Source organism: Liolophura sinensis, chromosome 12 (genome assembly GCF_032854445.1).
Source record: "Liolophura sinensis isolate JHLJ2023 chromosome 12, CUHK_Ljap_v2, whole genome shotgun sequence".
NCBI lineage: Eukaryota > Metazoa > Mollusca > Polyplacophora > Chitonida > Chitonidae > Liolophura > Liolophura sinensis.
The window spans coordinates 11,654,930-11,679,462 of NC_088306.1; the positions used below are offsets into that span (position 1 = coordinate 11,654,930).

At 38.2% G+C, this 24,533-nt stretch overlaps 2 protein-coding genes across 2 annotated transcripts in view; one reads left to right on the top strand and one right to left on the bottom strand.

Moving 5' to 3' along the window:
- Positions 1–19,102, bottom strand: part of LOC135479693 (phospholipid-transporting ATPase IF-like) — a 69,609-nt gene extending 50,507 nt beyond the window's left edge. The window contains exon 1 of the mRNA XM_064759597.1: positions 18,576–19,102. Coding sequence (XP_064615667.1) covers positions 18,576–18,584 — 9 coding nt within the window. The 5' untranslated portion in view covers positions 18,585–19,102. The remainder of the gene's footprint in view (positions 1–18,575) is intronic.
- A 118-nt stretch (positions 19,103–19,220) lies between these two features.
- Positions 19,221–24,533, top strand: part of LOC135479694 (gamma-tubulin complex component 3 homolog) — a 32,764-nt gene continuing 27,451 nt past the window's right edge. Inside the window, exons 1-4 of the mRNA XM_064759598.1 lie at positions 19,221–19,381; positions 22,188–22,233; positions 23,767–23,828; positions 24,023–24,084. Coding sequence (XP_064615668.1) covers positions 19,297–19,381; positions 22,188–22,233; positions 23,767–23,828; positions 24,023–24,084 — 255 coding nt within the window. The 5' untranslated portion in view covers positions 19,221–19,296. The remainder of the gene's footprint in view (positions 19,382–22,187; positions 22,234–23,766; positions 23,829–24,022; positions 24,085–24,533) is intronic.

Below are 24,533 nucleotides of genomic sequence, written 5' to 3' on the forward strand. Positions count from 1 at the left end.
CACGACTGAAACCAAAGCATGACAGACAGGCAGACATTGAGACAGACATTGAGACAGACAGACAGACAGTGAGACAGACAAAGAGACAGACAAATAAATATCCTCGCACTTAAGTAAAAACAGACACTTAAGTCAACACAGAACATGTATTTTACTTAGAGGTTGTCCACAAGGAGGTGTCAAGTTACAATGTATTATACCTACTTATGAAGCACAATATCCTAAAGATTGTTAGCTATACATGTACATGGGTCATGCTCCTCAATACAACACATTCTCCTTAATACAACATATGCTCCTTAATACAACACATTCTCCTTAATACAACACATGCTCCTTAATACAACATATGCTTCTTAATACAACACATTCTCCTTAATACAACATATGCTCCTTAATACAACACATTCTCCTTAATACAACATATGCTCCTTAATACAACACATTCTCCTCAATACAACACATTCTCCTTAATACAACATATGCTCCTCAATACAACACATTCTCCTTAATACAACATATGCTCCTTAATACAACATATGCTTCTTAATACAACACATTCTCCTTAATACAACATATGCTCCTCAATACAACACATTCTCCTTAATACAACACATGCTCCTTAATACAACATATGCTCCTTAATACAACACATTCTCCTTAATACAACACATTCTCCTTAATACAACATATGCCCCTTAATACAACACATTCTCCTTAATACAACATATGCTCCTCAATACAACACATTCTCCTTAATACAACATATGCTCCTCAATACAACACATTCTCCTTAATACAACATATGCTCCTTAATACAACATATGCTCCTTAATACAACACATTCTCCTTAATACAACATATGCTCCTTAATACAACATATGCCCCTTAATACAACACATTCTCCTTAATACAACATATGCTCCTTAATACAACACATTCTCCTTAATACAACATATGCTCCTTAATACAACATATGTGCTGGTGACTACACTCACTTTACAACACTGCCACCAAGCACTAGTAAGTACACTGTCTACAAAAATCCTAACGAAAACCAAGGAAACTGGGGTCACAGGGCTGAGAAGTGAGGCAGAAAATGAAAAGACACAACTGGTATCTCTTTCTTTTCAGTTAAAGTATGCGCAGCATCATTTCAACCTACATCAAAATCAGTTCATTGATGAATGTTGACTATAGTTCCATGTAAGGCCAATGGTGGTGAGGCTAAGCCAAAACAAGCCAAAATGTCAGGCATGGGCTCTAAAATTTCAACTTGTCTGGTAGTGACAGTGATGTAAAGTGAGCGTTTATAGTGGCGCGTGTGCTGTTAGGTGTATGTATACATGCAAATATATCACAAGCACTGAGGCAAATAGTTTCACATAAATCACCTTGATGGACATCACACCTCAGTAGTTCTGCACCATGTTGTGAAGTAGGAAAAAGTGGAGGGCAGACAAAGCGATACAAAATAGTCTACAAGCAAAAAAAAACCATATCACCACACAAAAAACTGATATACGTGTGCACTGACATGTGCTAATGTTGTCTGCATGTGTAAAAGGACGTGTAAGACACGACAACTTACAATGTTTTTACGAGTCTCCCCTGTCAAGAAGCACACCTACATGTAGGTCTGAGGTTTTAACAAAAACAGATGATGTCTCGAGGATGACATGTGTCAGGGTTTATACCGAAGCCTGTAATTTCACCCTGTGTCTGATTAACTGGCTCTGTGGTCAAACACGAATATGTTCAGGTCCACATTCTCCCTTGATATAATCACATATACACGCTTTTGTAGAAACAAAGTTGTGATTTGTTAAGGTGAAAGCAAGTTTACAAACACTAAGCATGTTTAATGATTGATTTATTTATTTGATTGGTGTTTTTTTACGGCATATTTAGGAATATTTCACTAATACAACGGCTGCGAGACTTATGGTGGGAGGAAAACCGGGCAGAGCTCAGGAGAAACCCACAAACATTGACATGCTAGCAAATCTTCCCATGTACAGAAGGAGAGGGAAGCCAGCATGAGCTGGGCTTGAACTCACATGCAGTGACTGCATTAGTGACTGCATTGGTGACAGGCTCCTGGGTTATTGCGTAACGCTGGTCACGCATGCCCCACATGCGTTAATGAGTTTACATATTTAAGACTGAAATTACTCGTGTAGTACGTCAGTATATCTTCTGAAGATCAAAAAAAAAATTCTTTATAGCTAACATGAATGTAATTAATGAACGGAGATAAATACACCTTTATTGTCACTAAATATAACAATATTCAGTGCATTTAAAACATGGTATCCCATCTCTTCTGAACTGAGTTAACTCTCCTCGGTAAACCATGGCAGTCTTTACAACAGGGTCCAATTGCACAAAAATTATTTTAACTTTTTCAAACAGTTCTCCTACATATATGCTATTTTTTAAATGCTTAGTATTTACAAAAAAATGGGCTTGATACAAATGCCATGAGTAACTTTGGGTTAATTTAGTTCACGTATTCACGGTTCAAACCCTGAACATGCCTGTTACTGTGTACTGAACAAGGATTATTTATGAAATTAAGCAATTACCATTGAACCAAACCACAAACTAATAGTTCAGCTTTTAAAACCAACAGTGTACATGTACTACCTTATAATAATAATAATATCTTTATTTTCATAGGGTAACAAACCCAACATGTGTTCTGCAAGTCATGATGATCATGTAATGTAAAACAAGGACTTATTTTACTGCTGGAAATTTTATCACTTTAGGGTAGGAAGATATCTGTATCCAGTGAAAAACAAAAACCACAACAATATGCCGTGATTTTTATCATATGTAATCTGATATATGTAATAGTTTCAAGTCGACACTTTTCCGTATGATCTTCCTTTTGAAATCCGCTTATCTCACTGATTCAGTTTTTGTCATGACCAGGAAAATGAGGATGCTGGGATTGTATAGATTTTGAAAGTTGTCATCTTCGGACAAAAAAAAAAAAAAAAATTAACCAATAAAGAAGCCAATCTATATTTGCCTATAGAATTAACAATACTTGATGTTTCTAACTGAAATAAAACGACTATATCTCTCTCTGACTGTCTGTTTCCACGGCGACAGGTTGACAGACAAGCAGACACATTGATGTAATGCCACTCAAGAACTTAGCCATCTTTCTATTTACACTTTCTGTTTTACCCTATCTGAAAACAATGAAAATTAGTTTTGGCACCATAAAGAAAGAGTAATTAGACATAAACCTGGTTTATTTAAAAATTTTTCACATTTGAATACTGTCAATATGAAGTACCTCCAACTAGCAAAAGAATTAAGCACTAAAACATTGAACTGACAATAAGTCTCTGTATATGTAAATACACAAACTTACTTAGCTGAAAAACACATTTTCCATGGTTAGTTAACGTATCAAGCACATGAACAGCCAATGAAAGTGATAATTTTGATTTATTTGATTGGTGTTATAAGCCATATTCAGGAATATTTCACTTTCGCCAGCATTTAATATGGTGGGAGGAAACTGGCCAGAGTAAGTGGTGAAGCCCAGAGCCATCCGCAGGTTGCTGCCAGACCTTCCCACGCACGGGGAAAACATGTAAGTACATACGTGCATTCTCAGGAAGTACATGCTGATGTAAATATATATCCAGAAGGGCATACAAAGACAGCGTAATCTATTTTCTATTCATCCATACAGAATTATCAGACTTCCGTAATCAAACTCATGTATAGGCTGAAAACATCAAAATGTCGTCGTGACACTACTGTCCTGCCAGTCTTTGTCATATCTTTGCCTAGCCTCACAAAAGTTCTTTGCTTCACTGATTTTACTTGGGCCAAAGAAATCTACTGTAATTCCCCTAAAATTTAGCTGTTTTCACACGACACATTTTGCTGCATTCTGACTGATTCATTCACCTTTTTGTGAATTTTGATTAATTTCATAAGAGAAAAAGTTAAGTGCTGCCTTCATAAGTGTGATTTACAGTCACTGTGAGTTCAAGTCCAGCTCATGCTGGCTTCCTCTTCGGCCGTATGTGGGAAGGTCCTCTAGCAACCTGCGGATGGTTGTGAGTTTCTACCGGGCTGTGCCTGGTTTCCTCCCACCATAATGCTGGCCGCCGTCGTATCAGTGAAATATTCCTGAGTACGGCGTAAAACTCCAATCAAATAAATAAGTGTGACTGAAGGGCATTTTTACCGGCTAACCATTAAGTGAAGTACAGTACATACATGTACAACATTCATTTCACTCATTACTAAAGGCAGAATTGCAATACAGGGATGTGGATTAACACACATGACAATGGAACTGGACAAGACAATTGTCACAAAAATTTCTTAACCTCAAATTCTGAATAAAATTCATGCCGCACATCACAAATTTCTGGAATAATATGAAATTATTTTTCAGAACTCGTATTATGAAGCCTACGCCTCCGTATAGCAACCGCACTAACCACAAAACTTCCAATTTGACTTCATACACAAAGGGAAACTGGGACATATACATGTATACATGCACTAAAGTTTCTAACTTTACATCGGTTCACCTGCCCTAGACAGCTGACATATACTTGACAGCCGATTACAGGTAGCAAATAATCAGAATTTCAGGCCATGCGTACTTGACCTGAAGAAAGTAATTTTTTTTCTCAATTTCCATAACCCTTTAGATCCTTTACCAATATGCTTATAATCAGTGCATAGATTTTTTTTTTTTTTTTTTTGGATTGGTGCTTAACGCCGTACTCAAAAATATTTCACTTATACAACGGCAGCCAGCATTATGGTGAGTGGAAACCGGGCAGAGCCCCAGGGGAAACCCACGACCATCCGCAGGTTGCTGGCAGATCTTCCCACGTACGACCGGAGAGGAAGCCAGCATGAGCTGGACTTGAACTCACAGCAACCGTATTGGTGAGAGACTCCTGGGTCATTATGCTGCGCTAGCGCGCTAACCAACTGAGTCACTGAGCCCCACCCCCACCCCCACCCCCACCCCCCCGCTACAAGTGCATAGAAGAGCTTATGGGTGATATATGTTAGGGATTTAAGGTACAACACCAGGAAACACCCTTTCTGTATACATGATAGAGAATAAGAGGCTCTCATTATGCCACAGGTACTCCTATTTACATAAACTAGGTTAGCCCTACATTTACCTATCTGTGCCTCCGGTACAGTAGATATCCATACATACATGTATATGGTCACACATTTACAATACTGTGTATGTCTAATGTCTAGACTGTCAGTACACAGCTTATGCCAATATTATTCCTCTCAAGAATGCGAACTGCCCTGTTTCCTGAAATGTCTCATCTTTCACTACATGAGTGAATCAAACAATGATTCTTTTTGTCAAAGCATCAGACATGCATGTATCAATTAAAACAGACTACATTTCATAAAACCACTTTCTGAACAACCCTCATTTTTTTCAAGATATTATCACGCACAATTTTGCTTCATTTATTTTGAGGTTCTTTTTTACTCCCAAATCTGTAAACAACGTGTAGCTTCAAGGACAGATTTTATCCTGTGATCTCTTGTGCTCTAATAAAACTGGATTGTTTAAATTTTTTGAGTAGAATTTTTTTCTTCTTTTGCATTTTTTTTTTCACTCAAGAAAACTCAATTTCACAAAACAAAAACATGTTGATTTAAATAAATCTTCCTTTCGCTTAATTAAAATCATAAATAAATAGAGTGAGACATTAGAAACCTGATAATAACATGTATCTATAAACAAAGCTGGACTCTTTTGAGCATTTCCTATAATTAATTAGGAATGAATGATAATAATAGTCATTTCGCAGCTCTATGAACATGATTAAGTTTTAAATGGCTGGTCCTGTTCACTCAGTATTAATGTATTCATGAAGGTAGTAGACAGGCTAAGATCAGTGTGTTCCACAGTTAGGCCAAAATTAAAACATTGTCTGTTTCATGTTACAAGCCCTTTATAACAAAGGGAGGTAAACAGGTCTGTTTTTCTTTCTTTTTTTTTTTTTCATAGAAGGAAAGAACAATCACAGAATTCTGTTCAAATGGTTCATCACAATTAAACTTTCTCATCATTGATCAGAACACAGGACTAAATTATGTCACCCAGTAATTGGCAATTTTCAAAATAAATAATCTAAGATCTTCACAATAATACACAAAATAAAACATTTTTATAAGCACTGCGGCGCAATTGAAGTCAACAGTTTGTGCAAGCATTTTCATGTCCTGTACAGAGGAGAGCAAACATGTGAAAACAGAACCAAAATCCTGTCCAGCTGATACTTTCGACACAGTGAAATGCAACTATACTGAGAAATCTGTTTCCATTTTTCCTGAATTTCCTTATTTTAATTAAACTTTTAATTAAATTTTAAGTAAAGTCTTAGATATTCTTCCTTCATGTGAAGGAACAAACATTTATTCTGTCCTCATTACATCATTTAATCAGAGATTCACAGAAGTCCAAATCTACACAACTGGAAATTCAAAATTGAGACTTTTTTGTGGTCAGATAGATTTTAGTTGTATTTTAAATGCTCTGACATTAGCCTGGTAATGATTTTAATTCCACTTTGGTCACCAGCAATTTTGTGAACGTGAAAGTATATATGATATATATATATATAGAGAGAGAGAGAGAGAAAGTTTAATTTCATTTGAGGTTCATTTCTGATCATGATTTTCTGGTTGGTACACACATATAATATTAAAAGTATATTATCCTGATCAGAGATGCTAGTATACATTGTACCATAAAACAGATATAGACCATGCATGTTCAGTTGTTGGTTGTTATATTAAAGGATATATAGGAACAAACAAACATATGTTTACTTATATCAAAAGTAAACATACGCAAAATACAGAGATGAGGCTTATCCTGCTTAGATTAGAAGTACATAATGAAACAGTTACAAACCCTGCATATGTCAACAAAAATAAACAAAACATAAAAGATTAGCTCCATTGGTACTTTCACCGGTGTTGAGTCCCTATAGCTCACAATCTGCTGGCCGGACTGCATGGATCCTTCTGTCACAACCGATATCGCTTGATTTGGCTATAAAAATTTATAGTCTGTGGACAACGAAAGCGTGCCAGATTCTCCACAGATACTACCATAATTCGCAGGTTTCTAGATATGACGTTACGACAACAGAGTGACGTCCCTTTAGGGCCAAACTGGTAATTTTCACATGCGGTCGTGTATAGAATATAGAGTACGAATTAAAAAGGATTTGACTGATCTTCTGAATCATGTTCTTGGATGGATTTGGGTTCCCAATGTTGCAAAAATAATGATGTTATCCCGGTACTTTGATCTAAAAACGATCAGTACCATCTTATAAGATAGGCAGTTAGCCCTACCGTGCCGTAAGGTGGCGACGTCATTTTGCCATAGGACATCACTCTGTTGTCGTAATGACGTAGCTCGAAAACTGCGTATTCCTAGATGTCCATTTGTGTCAGACAAAACCGACAGGAGAACGTTTGTGTCATCTACGTGGTCAGTATGAGAGCGAAAACCAGTCATCGCATCACCCAGTCGCAAAGCTGTACACGCTTTTCCAGGATCTAATACCGTAGCCTATCTTTCAAAATATTTGTCGTAAAACTGTTTTACTTAATGTTTCATCTGTTTATCATTTTCAGGATGCTAATTAAGAGGTTTACACACAGGGTAATTATAGATTAAGTCACATCATGGCTTCTGAAAAAGCACACAGTGGGATCATGGATTCGGCAATACTTTGCAAGGATTTTCAATGCATAGTCCCCGTCAGGTCTTACCAGCATGATGTCAACCGGCCAGGGCTCCCCGATCAACAAGATAGGCAGAAGGTCCAACTTTAATGGATTTTTAAAAGGAACTAGTTAACATAACATTTTTTTAAATGCTGTTTACAGACTAATATAGCGTCATATATAAATATAAAATATAAAATATTGTGTCAAGGAACATTTAGGGGGCGCTCTTGGGAATTTTTTGATGACGTGGGTTTGATGTAAAAAATCTTCTTTTTTGAGCCTGTTACTACAAAATTTAAGATCCACATGAAAAAGTTTCAATTTGTCACACTGATTACTAATGGCCCACGGAGATTTACATGTATATGTACACCCGGCCATCACTAAACTGATTTAAAGGTATCCCAGTTAATCAAAATTTCTTACAAAATTAACACAGTATATCCTAGAGGTATCTGAAACACAGAGCCGAAGTGATTTAAAGAAACAATCATCAGATGTAAAAAAAAACTATTTTTTTTTTTTTTTGAAGCTTGGTATTGCGTATCTCCCCTTCATATCCCTCTGGTTTATGACGTCACAGTGGAGCGATGCCGTTTTGTGCAGTTATGAACTGTGCTGATCGCACACCGAATTACAATGGGACTAGTTTTCATGCCTTCCCATCGGACCCCTCTGTGCGACGAAGATGGATAATCGCCGTACGGCGTGAGTTTCGTGCCGATTAAGCACTCAAAATTATGCTCCAACCATTTTGAGGAGGAGTATTTTGACCCAGCTTACAACCTAAAAATGGGGTTTGGAATTGGATTCCAAAATAGAACAGAAAGTAAAACCTACTATTTTCAAAATTCCCGGTAACAAAACGTGGATCAAATCCAATGTAGCCGACATTGTGCCTTAATCCAGAGGACCACTGTCCATCTGGAAATGCAACTTTCCTTCCTAGTGTGACTGCCATTGTTTCCACTTCACAACACTGTATCAGTAAACAGATCCATTTTCTATCCACCAAAGCATTTGGTGGTGGTGACATCAATGACAGTTCAGGAAATTATACCAATATATTCCCAGCTACATGTTCCAAAGCATAGAGTTTTGACAAGGAGAAAAGGTATCCACACACCTGACTAAGCTTTTTTCTTATTAAATTTTGTGATATCCAAACGGTATTTTTCCATGCCATAAAATGGGCTCATGTAGGGGGACTCTGATACATGTGAAATGACACAATGGTAGATCCCAACATAAAAGAGGCTCTGTTGGGGATTTTTTGATAACGTAGGTTTAAAACAAAAATCTTCCAATTTGTTACAGCAGATGTTATAATGTACAGGTAAGTTAGGTCTTAACTTGTCACCATGATTATACCATTCCAGGACTGAATTAATTTAATTCCCCAAAAATGAACTAGGCGATCTACGTAAGTGGGCTATGGGTAGAACCTCAGCTATAGTTTGAGTGACTTATCCTTGGAGGTGTACTGGCCTGTGTCCACGTTTCATCAGTGTTTGTAAGCATTTCGTGCGGGTTATAACCACAGCCACACACTTCTCGGCAATTCAATTTTGCAAGATTAGGTGTATTTTTAAGGTACAGCATCGCGAAAAGAATTGGATCTATATTTCTATATATAGATATATTCTATATTTCGCTGTCGTAAGACGCTACCAGGTGTGATGGTTTTGCAAGATTTCCTTGAACATGTTACCATGATTGTTTCACAATTTTGATTCCCTCTGGAAACAGGAAAGGACAGTGGTCATCAGTTCAGTACAGTATAGGCCGACATGGCCACACTATTTCACTGGTATCCAAATAGATACGAGTGAAGATACTTCACTCACAGATACACAGGTATCTTGATCTACGGCCATCGGATATCATCAGGTATCAGATAGGGTACACCTAGCAAAGGGTAATAAGGCCCCCTTTGCTCAACAGCAGGAGAGGAAATTTTGTATCTCAAAAGATAAACTGAGTGACATTTCAAACGATGGCGAAGGAAAGAAAAAGGTAATTAAATGAAATATAAAATCAAAAAAAATAGCACCTGTAAAAACACGAAAAAAGACTTTCAGTCAGGGCCTTTATAAAATTACACCCATCTCTCATGGTTTTAAATGCACTAAAAGTACAAGTTCTCAAAATTCTGAAGGGGTGTAGACACTAGTTTCCATATACACTATATAAGCAGATTGTCCGCCATCAATAATGGTGGTGCGTCATATCACACGCTGTAAAACTGCAACACTTGTACATACAATTGTATGTATCTCAAAACATCGCTGACATAAATAATATATAAGTCACTCTTCTAGGCCTCATAACAACTGTTTGTTTTTTTTTTATAACTTAAAATTCCTTTAATTACGGGTATGGTAATATTACGAATTGTAATTACTGTCACATGCCAGTGACGCAAAACTCTTGTGACACATAAAATCTAATGAACCGAGAGAGCAGTTAAAAAAATCATCATGGATGTCTATATTTGTATCATAACTGAATCTGATTCACATGATTTGTTAATGAATATCATAATCTGCATAATCATGAACATGGATTCGTGCAGACAATAGTTATTGGTTGACAATAGCAAGTGTGTCCAAAATACCGTGCCTAAAATGAGCCACCCAAAGCCCTAAAGTCCTTCACTAAATTCAAGGTGAAAACAAACATATTTATTTCATCCTCTGAAGTTAGTGAAGCACCGTGACAAGATCAAAGCAAAATGAATTGAGTGTTTTGATATACCTCTAAATCATCAGAAATGTATTTAGAAATTTTATCTCCATCCAAATTTTAAAGGTCAAAACCTAAAATGGAGCACACACTTATTATAAAATTAGAGTAATCTAAAGCTCTGATTGATCAAACTGAAAATAGCAAGAAGCACTTTGGGAGGGGGGGGGAATCTTAAACAGGTGGGAATAACATACACACTGGAGAGTCAATTTAATTTGGCAATAGTGAAAGTCACAGCTGTTCACAACTGTTCTTGCAGGGGGTCAGCCAGCAGTGAGCAAAAGGCCAATTATTACCAAACATGCCAGTTTGAACCCATTTTGTTTACGCAGGATGTCCAGATATCAAGAGCTGTCTAAATACCACTAATTTTCTAAGGGTGAATGGGTACCTGCCTAAAAATTAGGTGCACACCCTAACTGCACCCAACTTGCACCCAGGGTATAAAATTTCACACACCCTAGCTACTGTACATGTAGATTGTGCCCATGTCCTCTGCACTCTGCTTCTATGAAGGTGGCTAAGACTATAGCCCTCAGTCCACTTTTACTGGTTTGTTGAGAAAACTCATTTTATCACTTAGCCAGTATTTATGAGACACTTAATTGGCATGGGGGGAGGGGGGGGATATACACTGAAATTCAAGTTTTTTTTTCCAGGCATGAGTATTTCACTGAAATGACTATTCCATTTTCTGTGCTGGTTGCCAGGTTAAATATTCCATTTCTCACAAAAAAAGGCTTGGTTATTCACTCAGTGCTGCTTAGTAAACAGTGAAGAGAGTTAACTGTCCGAAATACTTGAGTTGTGAGTCTTCAAACTGTGGCTAAGGTGTCACTAGAACCTTGTACTTTGTTGAGATGGGGACTTTAATATTTATTTATTTATTTGATTGGTGTTTTACGCCGTACTCAAGAATATTCCACTTATACGGCGGCGGCCAGCATTAGGGTGGGTGGAAACCTGGCAGAGCCCGGGGGAAACCCACAACCATCCACAGGTTGCTGTCAGACCTTCCCACTTACGGCTGGAGAGGAAGCCAGCATGAGCTGGACTTGAACTCACAGCGGACCGCATGGGTGAGACTTTAATAAATATGGATGGATATTTACCTTTACGATGATCGACATCTCAGGATTTTAACCATCAAGTGCCCTGGTACCCTTAGCATTGTAAAGGCGTGGCTGAAAAGGCGCGATAGGTTAGTAATCGACTGTTTGCCGAAATGTTGCAATTCATCCTACCGGCCTGAAGGGGACCCAGCCATGACTACGCAACACCCTCATCCAGGGCTACCCTTAGCACAAATTGTTGGGAACCGAAAAAACGTTTTCCAGCATTTCCCAAGTCAAAAGTACACACAACCAATAAAGTGTTTCCCATCAATTCTGAACTCCTCATGCCTTATCTTCTGACAACAAAGCAAATTCTTTGTAAATGCTTTCATCCCTTTACTTTTTAGGCCACACCCAACCTAAACTTTTGTTTTACAGGCAGAATAAATCTTGTTCCAAAAGCGGAGGATTGTACAAAAATAAAACATCTAATTTGTGGGAAATGTCCACTATCCCTACAATTTCTACTGATGAAGGCACATTTACATGATCAAAAATAAAAAGGTGCATTTCCGGTTTTAGTTATATTCCATTCTTGGATTTTTTTTTAGCATCGGATAGCATATAAAACACAAAACAAAATTAGTGTTGCCTTTTAAAAAAGAATAAAAAGTACACTCAGGTTCACACTTAGAAATGCACAAATTCATCCACATCATGACTGTCAAACCACAATGACCAAGCACAATACCTATTGTAATCGGTGGACTCTTGCATTTCCCTGTAAGTCTGAATTCTAAAAGGAAATGATAACTACCCTGGTTACAAACATAGCCATTGTTAACATCAGGATCAGAGCAAGGTGTTAACGGAGACTCTGTCAATGTTAATGCCTTCTGTACATTCTAAGCTACCACAGCTTTTGCGCAGTTGAAACCACTAAATATTACAATAATGGTTGCTTTACACATCTGAACCTTCTGAACTGAAAGTTTAGCTGAGCTAGTCTGGACTAATCTCAAAATGTTGGACCAGGACACTCACAAACTGTGGGGAAAAAAAATGTAATTAACTCCTGTTTGTTTTCCTCAGTTTGGTCTTCTTTTTAAAATCAAATTATGTACATACACTATCCAAGTAGATCTTTAAAGACACAAAAGATTCCACCTTTCTACAGACTGTGAGTCATGTTGTCCATACTTGTCCATGACCCAAAGCTGAACTCCTAAATGTCCTTCTTTGCTCTAAAGACTTCTACCGGAGACACTATCCTTTGTTAGGAAACATTTTAAGCTACATTTTATAAAATATCTTCCTACATATTCACAGTTATATATGTGGGATTAGATCTTTCGTTTTTTTTTCTAGATACAGCCCTGGTATGCTACACATCTCTAAAGGAATATAGATGATGACCTTTTTCATCTTTCTTCCCAAGATAACTTTAACAGTACGTATAGCTGCACAGCTAATTTACTGTCTGGAGCATCAATTTGTGTTTTGAAGAAATACAACACAGTATGTACAAATCTAGTTTAAGAAATGCAGCTTAACATTGTGTTTTAATACAGCCTTCAGATCTGATTGTCACATAGGGTATGCTGGCTTCAGACTGGTAGGCCTAAACACCTAATCTCTGATATACCATTCTTTTCACCCATGATCTTCACAGCTCCAAAAATGTATATCACTTCGGGTGGCCCCTAAGGTGAATAAACAATGCATGTCTGTGAAAAAAAACACATTCTCCTGTGTCCATATTTGTTCCAGATGCTCATCGTTGCCTAGTTTCATATGACTTGTGAACATCGGAAAGTGGCAGGGAACAACGTTTAACCTAATCATATCTAGAAATAGCCTACTATTCAAAAAACAAAACATAGTTCCAAGTTTCAATAAAACACTTACATGATGTACGCTGATATTCTAAATCAAAAGGGTATCCAGATTACAATGCGAAAATTTTCAAATAATATGAAAATGTATAGGACAACAGTATGTTGAGAAAACAAAACGACATTGGGTGCTTAGAATTGCATCACTTGAATTCTCCTTCCTGAGATTCATTCTGACATCATACAGTTTTACAAAAACAACAAACTGACAAAGTTGGTCAAAATCTAAGTTGGTCAAAAGGTTGGTACCTGCTAGTAGGTGCAGACAGTGGTATAACAGTCACGGTTAAACCACTCTGTAAATCAATAGAGTCAAATGATGACTGATAATCATACTGCAACATGAAACTATTAAATATATTATACAACCATCATGGAAATTGATTTAATAATTATTAATATTAATAAATATCAATTTTATTAATAAACTCAAATTTTCTTTCTGATATAAAAGTGGTCAGTTTAATGGATGGAGAAAACCTTACCCCGAGGGAAACTATTGCCCTTTGGCAAGATAGTGAACATTCCCATGTGCGATGTAGAGATAAGCACAACGTAAGTGGAAGAAAAGCAACTTTCAATGAATCAAAAACTCCCACATGAGCATCATCGACCACTTACTCTTGTTCAAAGCCACAGGAGCAGTAACATCATGCAAATCTTACAAATTCCCTTGCTGGATTTGAACCTGCACCTTGTGTGATCTAGCGACTGATACGACTGAAAAGGCAAGCACACCAACCACATGGCAACAGTCTATTTCCTGAAGCCCAGCACACACAGACAACATTTGTTGTCGAAAATCGTATTTTCAGATCCCGGTGTCATTAATTCGGAATATATGTTACCTGCACACAAGCAACATTTGTGGTCCATTTTGGAACATACCAGCAGAAAAAGACGGTCGCATGGTTGGTTCAAGGTCATGTGACACTAAAAAGTTGCGTCACAGCTTCCAGTTTGTATGTACCCACATGACATTCCCATGGACACTGATTGGTTGAAGTAGACAACAACGATCACACAAGAGCCAGACTGCCTGCAGACAACAGAAATTTTATGCCCGGCTCATTTGTTTATGGATTTTTTGTTTCCCAAAGTTAAACAATCTGAATCTTTGGATCAAGTGTTCCAGGCTCATGAAATCTTGTGGTAACCTGCACAGAAGTAAATTTCGAGGATTTCCTGTTGTCTGAATCATGAAATCTCGATTTTGACAACAAATGTTGGCCGTGTGCGTTGGTCTTTAGAAAAGATCTGAAGCAGCTACGGAAGAGATGTGTGTGTTGAGAATGCAATCCAAGTAAAGCAATGAAAAAACAATATCACACTGCTCAAAACCCTTTTGGTCTGAGAATAAAATGTCCGGACTACATTTATTATTCCATTCAAGATTCCATATTAAAATGTCCTGGTTGACAGTCTAAAAGAGAAGTCTCTTTGTCACATCTTGCAAGCTTGAAAGGTTAGCCATACTGGCACTGCACAATTTGCCACTGACATTCTAGTGTTGAACTTTTTGAACTAATTGGTTAAGGGGAGAAAATTGCTTACACCTACAAAGGGTGTATTTCTATCCACCTGTCGCTTCCTTGATTGAGGGGAGGGGTTGAGGTGAAGGCCATTATAATTAATACAAAAGAAGGAGACATGTAAATTATACTGAGGCTGTGAGCACCCATGGCACCCAGCCGCTCCGCTCCTCTCCTCTCCGCCAACCAAAGACAACCAAAGTGTCACTCTGGTCAGAATACAAATTGTGTAGAAATATTACATTGATATGAAAGAAATCCTACGGAGTAAGCCTAACGCTATGTTTCAATAGGATTTTGATGAATAACACTATTTAACCCATATAAATGAAGATTCCTTGAAAAACAAAATCTTCGGCTGTGTCCGTGAAATTTTCCTGATGTGACATGATAATATTCCCTGTATGACGTCGAATCAGGCAGATGTGACATTGAGTAAGGCATTTATGCTGGGATGACGTCAAGAGCGTTTGAAAGGGCAGCGTCATTTGTGGATATACGTCAGCGATTGATGACGTCATGCGTTCGTGGGTGACGTCACATCAGAACAAAGTGAAAGGGACAGAAATATTTTGTTTCCATATACTCTGACGAAAAATACAATATCTGTTTTAATTCACTGCAATATTTTCACAATTTAGGAAAGCAATTCGAGACTATCCCAGTCTTTATCAATTCACCTTGCTTTTAAGACACAGATGTTTTGATACCAAAGTAGCTCTCTAATATCAATCCACTACATCCACCTGTTTAAACCTGCTACTTTAATTAACTCTAGCTACCTACAGCCGGCTGAGCCAGATTCCAATGTTTACTTTAGGCTTAACACCTTGCATTTCCAAGAACAGGACCTGCCAGGGGTAAATAGTGACATTACGCTTCTTTTACCTACAGTTCAGAATTTAGATCAATGTGTAAATTCAAGATCCCGGGCCCCATTGTTCAAAACTGGTTCAAGCCTTAATACCAGTTTTACATGTAGCTTTAAGACATTGTTTGTACTTGGTGTAAAATAAATTGCATACCAGTATATTATTTATTTATTTATTTGACTGGTGTTTTACGCCGTACTCAAGAACATTTCACTTACACGACGGCGGCCAGCATTTTGGTGGGAGGAAACCGGGCACAGCCCGAGGGGAAACCCAAGACCGTCCGCAGGTTGCTGACAGACCTTCCCACTTACAGCCGGAGAGGAAGCCAGCATGAGCTGGACTTGAACTCACAGCGATCGCATTGGTGAGAGACTCCTGGGTCATTACGCTGTGCTAGCACGCTAACCAACTGAGCCACAGAGGCCCCTACCAATATATTAACTATGAACTAAAACTGTTGCTGTTATACTTTAACTTTGGAGAACTGTTCTAGCTGCTGAGTTTGACAAAAATTTTAATTACAAAGTATCTTGTAATTCCAATACTAGCACTACACTTTCGAACATCTGGGCCGAAAGGATTTCACTTCTTGCTTTGTTTGATGTGAGGTTGAAATCACATTTATGCAAATAAATATATTCTTAGGCCAAAATTAAAATATTGTTTGTCTGATGTTACAAGCCCTTTATAACAAAGGAGGGTAAGCAGGTCATTTTCTCAATAGACCTCAGCATGATTGACATAGCAAATTACATTTCGTAGATGGCATAACGCGATGAATAGCTCTATGCAGACCTTATTTTCGCATTTGGCTGAGATTTTCTGAGGAAATATCAAATAAAAGTCTGTGTCAATATTTGCAAACGGTGCACAAATGTCTTAGCTTGCAGACAGACTATGTATTACATGGATTTGGATATTAAGTACTCTATGCAGTCAGATATTTCCTGATGGGTTAGCTGAATACAAATACAATGTCGTAATCTGGTGCATACGTCATCCAGGCTTAGATTGACAGGAGTTTTTGGGTATCAGTAAATATAAGCCATCCTTAAACCGGATTTTCAGAAAATGTATATCTCGAAATAGTGCCCATCATCTGTATAAGTAGAGTGATATTTCAAACAATTGGAAAAAAAAAAAAATATATATATATATATATTAATTGAAATAAAAAAAAGTAATTCGGCATCTGTAAAAACAGAAAAAAAAGAATTTCAGTCAGGGCTTTTTTGAAAGGTTGGTCACGCAACATCAAACATATAATAATTTAATTTTGGCCTTGTATGTGCATATATGTTATTTCTTACCCTCTAATATATGTTCAGTCAGGTTTGAGTCTCTGACTACCCAGCTATCTGTGTTTCTAATTAACCCTGCTCGCAAGGAATCATGGTATATAGTCAGACATTTTGTCAATAAAAACAGATGATTATTATGAGATATGGGTCTGATTTTGGGTTTTAAGTGTGATCATCATTATATTGACAGAATGTTTAATCCCATTGTGTAGTCAGTAGTACACCCTCAGTGGGTAAAACTAGCAATGCCTTAGGTAAGTTCACCTGCAAGAGGCCAATAAAAACTTGAATCCTTGTTTTCCGTCCCATTTTTGGTCAAATTAGTAAGGACTGCAGCAGAATTTCGATTTCTCATTATCAATGTTTTTACGACTGATTATGTCATCTTTTGCAAATATATAAAGTAATTATGAATTTCGATTTCAGGAGGTAATGTAGCATTTACAGGAAACAAGGAATCCCCGTTGTTTGATGGGATTTATATTTATGGCACGTGTATATTTAAAACATGCCATTTACCTATCCAAGGATCTTGGCTGTGATCTTGTAATATGGGGTAAGGCATCGATAACAGCCGAGGAGTCTCCCTGGTTAAAATATTAGTATTTAAGAACAGCTTAGCGTACAGAAACTCCGCATAACAAAAACCTGTGCAAAATGAATCAATACGTGCATTAACCATGCAAAACTCCGATAAATTCTGTTCACCAAGACATTCTCTGTTCCTCTGCCAATTTTTTTTTCCACATTCTGTAGACTTTATGACCAGTAAATCCAAGATACTTCACAGTTGCAACTTACACTCACATGCCTTGTCAACATTGTGACCTAATAACTCGAGTTGTTCTCCCCGTGCATGCATAGTTGACTAAAATTTACAGGAGAAAGGGGATTTATTTGATTTGTGTTTTACGCCATACTCAAGAATATTTCACCTCTATGACGGCAGCCAGCATTATGGTAGGAGGAAACCAGGCAGAGCCCTGGTGAAACCCACGACCATCCACAGGTGGCTGGCAAACCTTCGCACGTACAGCCAGAGAGGAGGCCAGCATGAGCTGGACTATAATTCACCACATTGGTGAAAGGCTTCTGGGTCGCTACGCTGTGTTAGCGCGCTAACTAACTAAGCCACAGAGGCCCCAGGAGAATGGTTATTTAAAGGCAAATACTGATAGGGGCAAAATGTGCGTAACTATTTCAGCTTTCAGGATTGCTATGCTTTACTGGGTCCCTGCATATCAGTATATATATATATATATATATATATATAGATATATATACACATCAACCTTACCCCAATGTCTCGGGCGACCGATAATCCATATAATTATGCAAAATTTCATCATAGCTGTCATTTTCACAAGAACTACAGAGATCTACTTACAAACATCATTATAACGTCGCCTTCTAGCTTCACCACATTACAACTCTGTTCGTATGCCGTCACGAGCTGTCATTGTCAGCTGTTTATCACAGAACACGGTGGGAACTGCACAGGCTGAGTCAGTTTCTCTCTGTTTACATGTATAGTCCAATCATCCACAGGTGTTTTCAGCGGCTCTTCGTGGCAGTATCGTACGCGTGTATATGTGATGGATCCGTCGATGTACGTGGCACAAATAAATCTCGGTCACACTCTATGAATACCTGGTGGCTGCTGTCGAGGTCATTCACTTCACTGACAACACGCAACAAGCTCTCCCGCCGAAAACCTCGCCCGTGTCATGCCCACCCTCTGCGCCCCGTCTCAGTGGTCGAGACGAAAACCTCACTCCATAACACTAACGGCAAGGCAAACTTCACACACATGCAGCCTATTCTCCCCTGGGCCGATCAGACCGACTAACTTTACCAACACTTCCGTTACAATTTCTATTTTAGAGATCAGTGTTTTCCGTGTGTTTTCATCTGCTGGCATCCTCACGTGGTGATGAGATGACCCCCTGACCCGCAAACCTCGCGCATGCGTAGTGATGTTGCGCGCGGTGAAAACAAAAATGGAAGCAAGGTGCGGGTTTGATGACAGATAGTGAATATTTGGCTCTAATTCTCCAAATCAGCGAATCTGTCCACACGAACATATATCTGAAGAGAGAACAGTCACTATGGCTGACAGACCCTTGCATCAGATTAATGCAGCAACGATTCTCACGCACAGGCTGTGTTGTAAAATAACGGGCCTTGACGAAGGTAAGCAATGCAACAACAACACGCATTCCAAACCAGTGATTCCTCTCTAAAGGAAAACAGTGACAAGCAGTTGGAAACAAAGATGTCAACAGTGGTTGATTTTTTTTTTCTTGTGGATTTTTGTGTTGATCTAGAAAATGGACAGTGTGCCTTAAAATTTCGTATACTTTCTCCTGTTATCCTTGCGTGATTGACAGTGCAGACTTTCATGAGTTCCAGAGGTAACTGTTATCATAGCTCCGACGGGCGGTCTCTTCATCATAAAGGATAGCGGCCCTGATGCCAACAGTACCACCTGTCATATAACCGTACCTGCTTTACATGCTGTTCGTCACACATTGATGTTGGGGCGGATAAAAAGTGTCTGTCCATGCTTGTAGTTGACTGAATGCTCATCTCGGCCAGATGTCCCCTCTTCTGATCGCTAGTAAATCCACCAGAGCCAAAAAGTACATGGCCATCGCTGCTAGACACATAACACAACTGTCATGTTCTTCTTGCAAGCTCTTGATAACCTGTGTTACCTCGTGAGAAAAGCATTTGGTTGCTCTTTGGTCCTTCTAAAGACAACAACAACAACAAACCGACGAAACATCGACCCAAGAAGTCAGAAGGACCCAAAAGCAACCAAATGATTTTCTCGCAAGGTAGCGCCAGTTATCGAGAACTTGCGAGATAAACATGGCAGTTGTGTTAATGCCTAGCAGTGATTGCCATGTTTCGGGCATTTAAAGGAATCAGTGGATAACAATTGATCTTTTTTGTCAGTTTGTATTATTGCTTTGGACTACTTTTGGTTTGGCCAACCTAAGAACAGGTTAATTAATTTGTAGGAACATGCGGCTGACATCAGTTTATGCTAGGGAAGATTTAATGTGCACGTGAAGAGTGGTAAACATTCCTTACTGTCAGTCCAACACATTATGGGCTGTTTCTCTACTTAACTGCATTGCTCGTCAAGAATTACACCACTCTGCAACTAACTCTTTCATTTAAAACAGCTGAAGTTTTGAGAGAATCCCTCAATAATCCAAAATTGCCCTGTTTTAATTTGGGTCACGCTGTTAGTAGTCTTACAAGGGTTTAAATATTTTTATACATTAAAAAACCATAACTTAATGTCTTATAACATATATTGTTAGTACTTTATTATTATTTCTTACAAATTTTGGTACATCAAGTTTACATGATTGTTAAAAATTTTAAATTTAACTTGTGCTATTTCTCAAAATAGTCCTTGTATCTGGCCCTGAATGTATCCTAATGTCTTCCTAATGTCCACTAGGAATGGAAAGTGCTGAATTTAATTATGTCCCAATTTGATTGACTTTGTACATACGACTGGCCAAAGAGTCTCAAGGGTGAGAATGGGGAGGGGAAGAAATAATGAGATGACAGTCACATTTGGTTCCATGGTGCCCTAACTGAGTAATTCTGGGTGGCGATCATGACAATGGGCCTAAAAGATTGGCTAAGGAGCAAGATAATCATAAATTTATTAATATTATTATTATTATTATTATTTCTTCTGACTGAAAGAAAGGTGAGTTATTTCCCCAAAAATCTGCACCATCAATCACACCAGCATTACTCAGTGCGTGTTGATGGAACATTGCGTCTAGTTGATAGGTCATCTTGTACAACACATCTATCGCCATAGTGCTGTTACCCAATGGGTGGCTTGTGATCAGGAAAAAAAAGAAACAAGTAAGGAAGGCTTAATCAATGAATTTGGGTGGGAATGTACTTTGAATTTTGCCTAGTACATGTAGTAGTTTTGGCTACAAATACTGATTGGATAAAATTTGTCCACAGCCTAATCTAGTCAAGTGATCAGCTAGGGAGTTTTCATGCCTGTATGCCAGTTAGGCTGGGCTATATTTTCTTATTTGATTGAGAGCATCATGGTGGGAGGAAACTGGGCACAGCCCAAGGCAAACCAGCGGCGATCTGCAGGTTACTGCCAGACCTTCCCACATACAGGGAAGACATGTAAGTAAATACATGCATCCTCAGGAAGTACATGTTGATGTAAATATGTATCCGGAAGGGCATACGAAGACAGCGTAATCTGGTTTCTATTCATCCATACAGAATTATCAGACTTCCGTAATCAAAGTCATGTATAGGCTGAAAACGTCAAAATGTCGCCGTGACACTATTGTCCTGCCAGTCGTTCTCATGTCTTTTCCTAGCCTCACAAAAGCTCTTTGCTTCCCTGATTTTATTTGGACCAGAGAAATCAACTGTAATTCACCTAAAATTTAGCTATTTTCAAAAGGACACATTTTGCTTGATTCTGACTGATTCATTCACCTTATATGGCTACTTGAGATCCACAGGGTTACTGCCAGACCTTCCCACATAAGGCCAGTGAGGAAGCCAGCATGAGCTGGACTTGAACTCACAGGGACCGCATTGGTGAGAGACTGCTGGGTCATTGCCCCAGTTAAGCTGGGCTGTATATAATATGCCCGCAAGCCAAAGATATACCATGCACAATTGATTCAGGGGACCTCATAGGCTTTATAGCAGCCTTAAACATTGGTCTTACAGTGTACAACAGGCCTTTGACAGTTTACATAACTTCTTCAGTTTGAATGTTCAAATCTAAAACTGTCGCTGTTTCAGTTACTCCCGTAGGCCAGGAGGGCTGTCAGGTATAAAGGGGATTGAAGGACAAGGCTGGCTTTTCTGGCCACATAATATTTGGAATATTTTTAAATATGGCAGAAAGCTCTTATAAAGTGAATGAATAAATGCATGTAGGTCTGGTGACATATTTTCTTTGAACTTGTGTTTTCAGATGCTGTGTTGCCGCTCTACATGAAGGCGGTGCGAGTCTTCGGAAGGTGAGGATGAGTCAGACAGGACTTTCTGATTTTACTTTGTTCCTTGTCATGCTTGAGTGTGTACATGCCCTGAATTTTGATTAACCGATAATATTTTACATAAAGCAAGTTGATGATAGATTATTTTATATTAATTCGTAATTGGAACTTGTCAAATTACCATAATTTCACAACCTTTTCGTATGTGAAAGAACAACTTTCAGTACAATTTACACATAATTTTAGGTTGATTTTGGAGACAAAACTACATTGGTGGATCGGCCAGTTTCAGGACTTCACAAAAAGTATCATTTTGACAGTCTACACAGAATAATGCCTTCAGAATGTGCTTGAATAAACACCTTGAAAAGGTTGAAGAATTACCCTGAAGGATGCTCTTTATATAATAAAATGGGCAAAACGTTTAACTACGTGTGGTAAAAGTGGGACTTTCCCACGGGCTGTGCTCGGTTTCCTCCCACCATAATGCTGGCTGCCGTCGTATAAGTGAGATATTCTTGAGTACAGTGTAAAACACCAATCAAATGAATAAATAAGTGAAAGTGGGACTTTCTAAATATAGTGATAACAATGTTCTGAAGTTGAAGGACCGTGAATTGAGAACCTGTCTTCAAGATAGAGATGTAACCGTCATATGTACCATTGATCATTGATTTATCGTACAAGTTTTAGTACATGTTTATGTATATACATCCTAATTCTTTGACCTTTTTAACCACTTCTGCAGCCAAAATTTTGAAACACTCTGAGAGAACTATGGGGCGTAGAGAAATAGTTTCACAACTTTGCACACTTTTATGAAGCTTGTGTAATGACACAAACAACTCATTTTCAGGGTCATTTTTGTGATAATTGTATGCACAAATTTCATTGAAAAAAGTGTTTTTGTGGTTGAAAAAGTTGAAGATTTATGGATTATACTATGAATTGTACTACAAGTCACAAAAGCACAGCACAACATAACAGTCCTAGAGGGATTATTTATGTATTCATTTGATTGGTGATTTATGCCATATTCAAGAATATTTCAACCATATGACGGCAAGAAGCATTATGGTGAAAGGAATCCTGGGGAAACCTGTGATCATGCGCAGGTTGCTGACAGACCTTTCCATGTAGGACTGGAGAGGTAGCCAGCGTGTTACCCACATGGGCATATAGTGACCCACAAGGGTTATTATTCACTTTATTAGTATGATACATGTATGTATAAAATGTGGGCCTCTGTGGCTCAGTTGGCGTAATGACCCAGGAGTCTCTCACCAATGTGGTCGCTATGAGTTCATCCAGCTCATGCTGGCTTCCTCTCCGGCCATAAGTGGGAAGGTCTGTCAGCAACCTGCGCATGTTCGTGGGTTTCCCCAGGGCTGCCCGGTTTCCACCCACCATAATGCTGGCCGCCGTCGTATAAGTGAAATATTCTTGAGTACAGCGTAAAACACCAATCAAATAAATAAATAAATAAAAAGGTTTCTTTGTTAAAAAAAGAAATCATTCTTTTTTTCATCATTTTTTTTTTCATTTGGTTTTCAGCAATGTGTCCTGCCCATTTGAAGCCGATGAGTTTGTAATTGCTCAAAAGATTACAAGATTGTGTAAGTATTTTTATTTAATTATTAAACAATGCAATGGAAAGGCTTATGTGGAATTTCTGTGAGATCAGACAGAAGATCATTTTTTTTTTTCCCTCTTCTCATTTGATTTCAATAATTTGTTGCAGAAATATCCATTTTTCTTTGTATGTTTTGTGCAGTGCCCTATTCTTGATGAATTTCTTTGTCATTTTCAGTGGTCAGACAAGGCAAAGATGTCGCCAGCTTTAATCAGCTTCATAGGAAACTGCAGTCACAGGTGATGTCTTTAATAACCAGCTGCTTCAGTTGTACCTGTAGCATATATAAATCAGTTGTGTGATTTCCAGATGTAAATGGTAATGCTGTTTTTCCATGTATTCCAATTTTGCCCATGCAACTCTTCCTAAGGTACTGAACCTACGTGTATGTCCATAAAGCTCAGCATACACCTTCCCTATCATCTAAACTTGTGCATGCGTAAGTTTAATTACAATTGTGTTCACAATTACTCCCATTTAATCACTTAGATTTTCATGTACGTAGATTTTGTCCTTGTAATTCCTGCTAAAGTATTCAAACAATATCTCTGGAACTTTTGTATATCTTCATATCATCTGAACATCTACATTGCTCGATAATAATGACAGTCTGATTAGCATTTTTATTGTCATAGATACACCCATTCAGGTACATAACGTGATAATGCTTTTCATGCATACAGCTAGG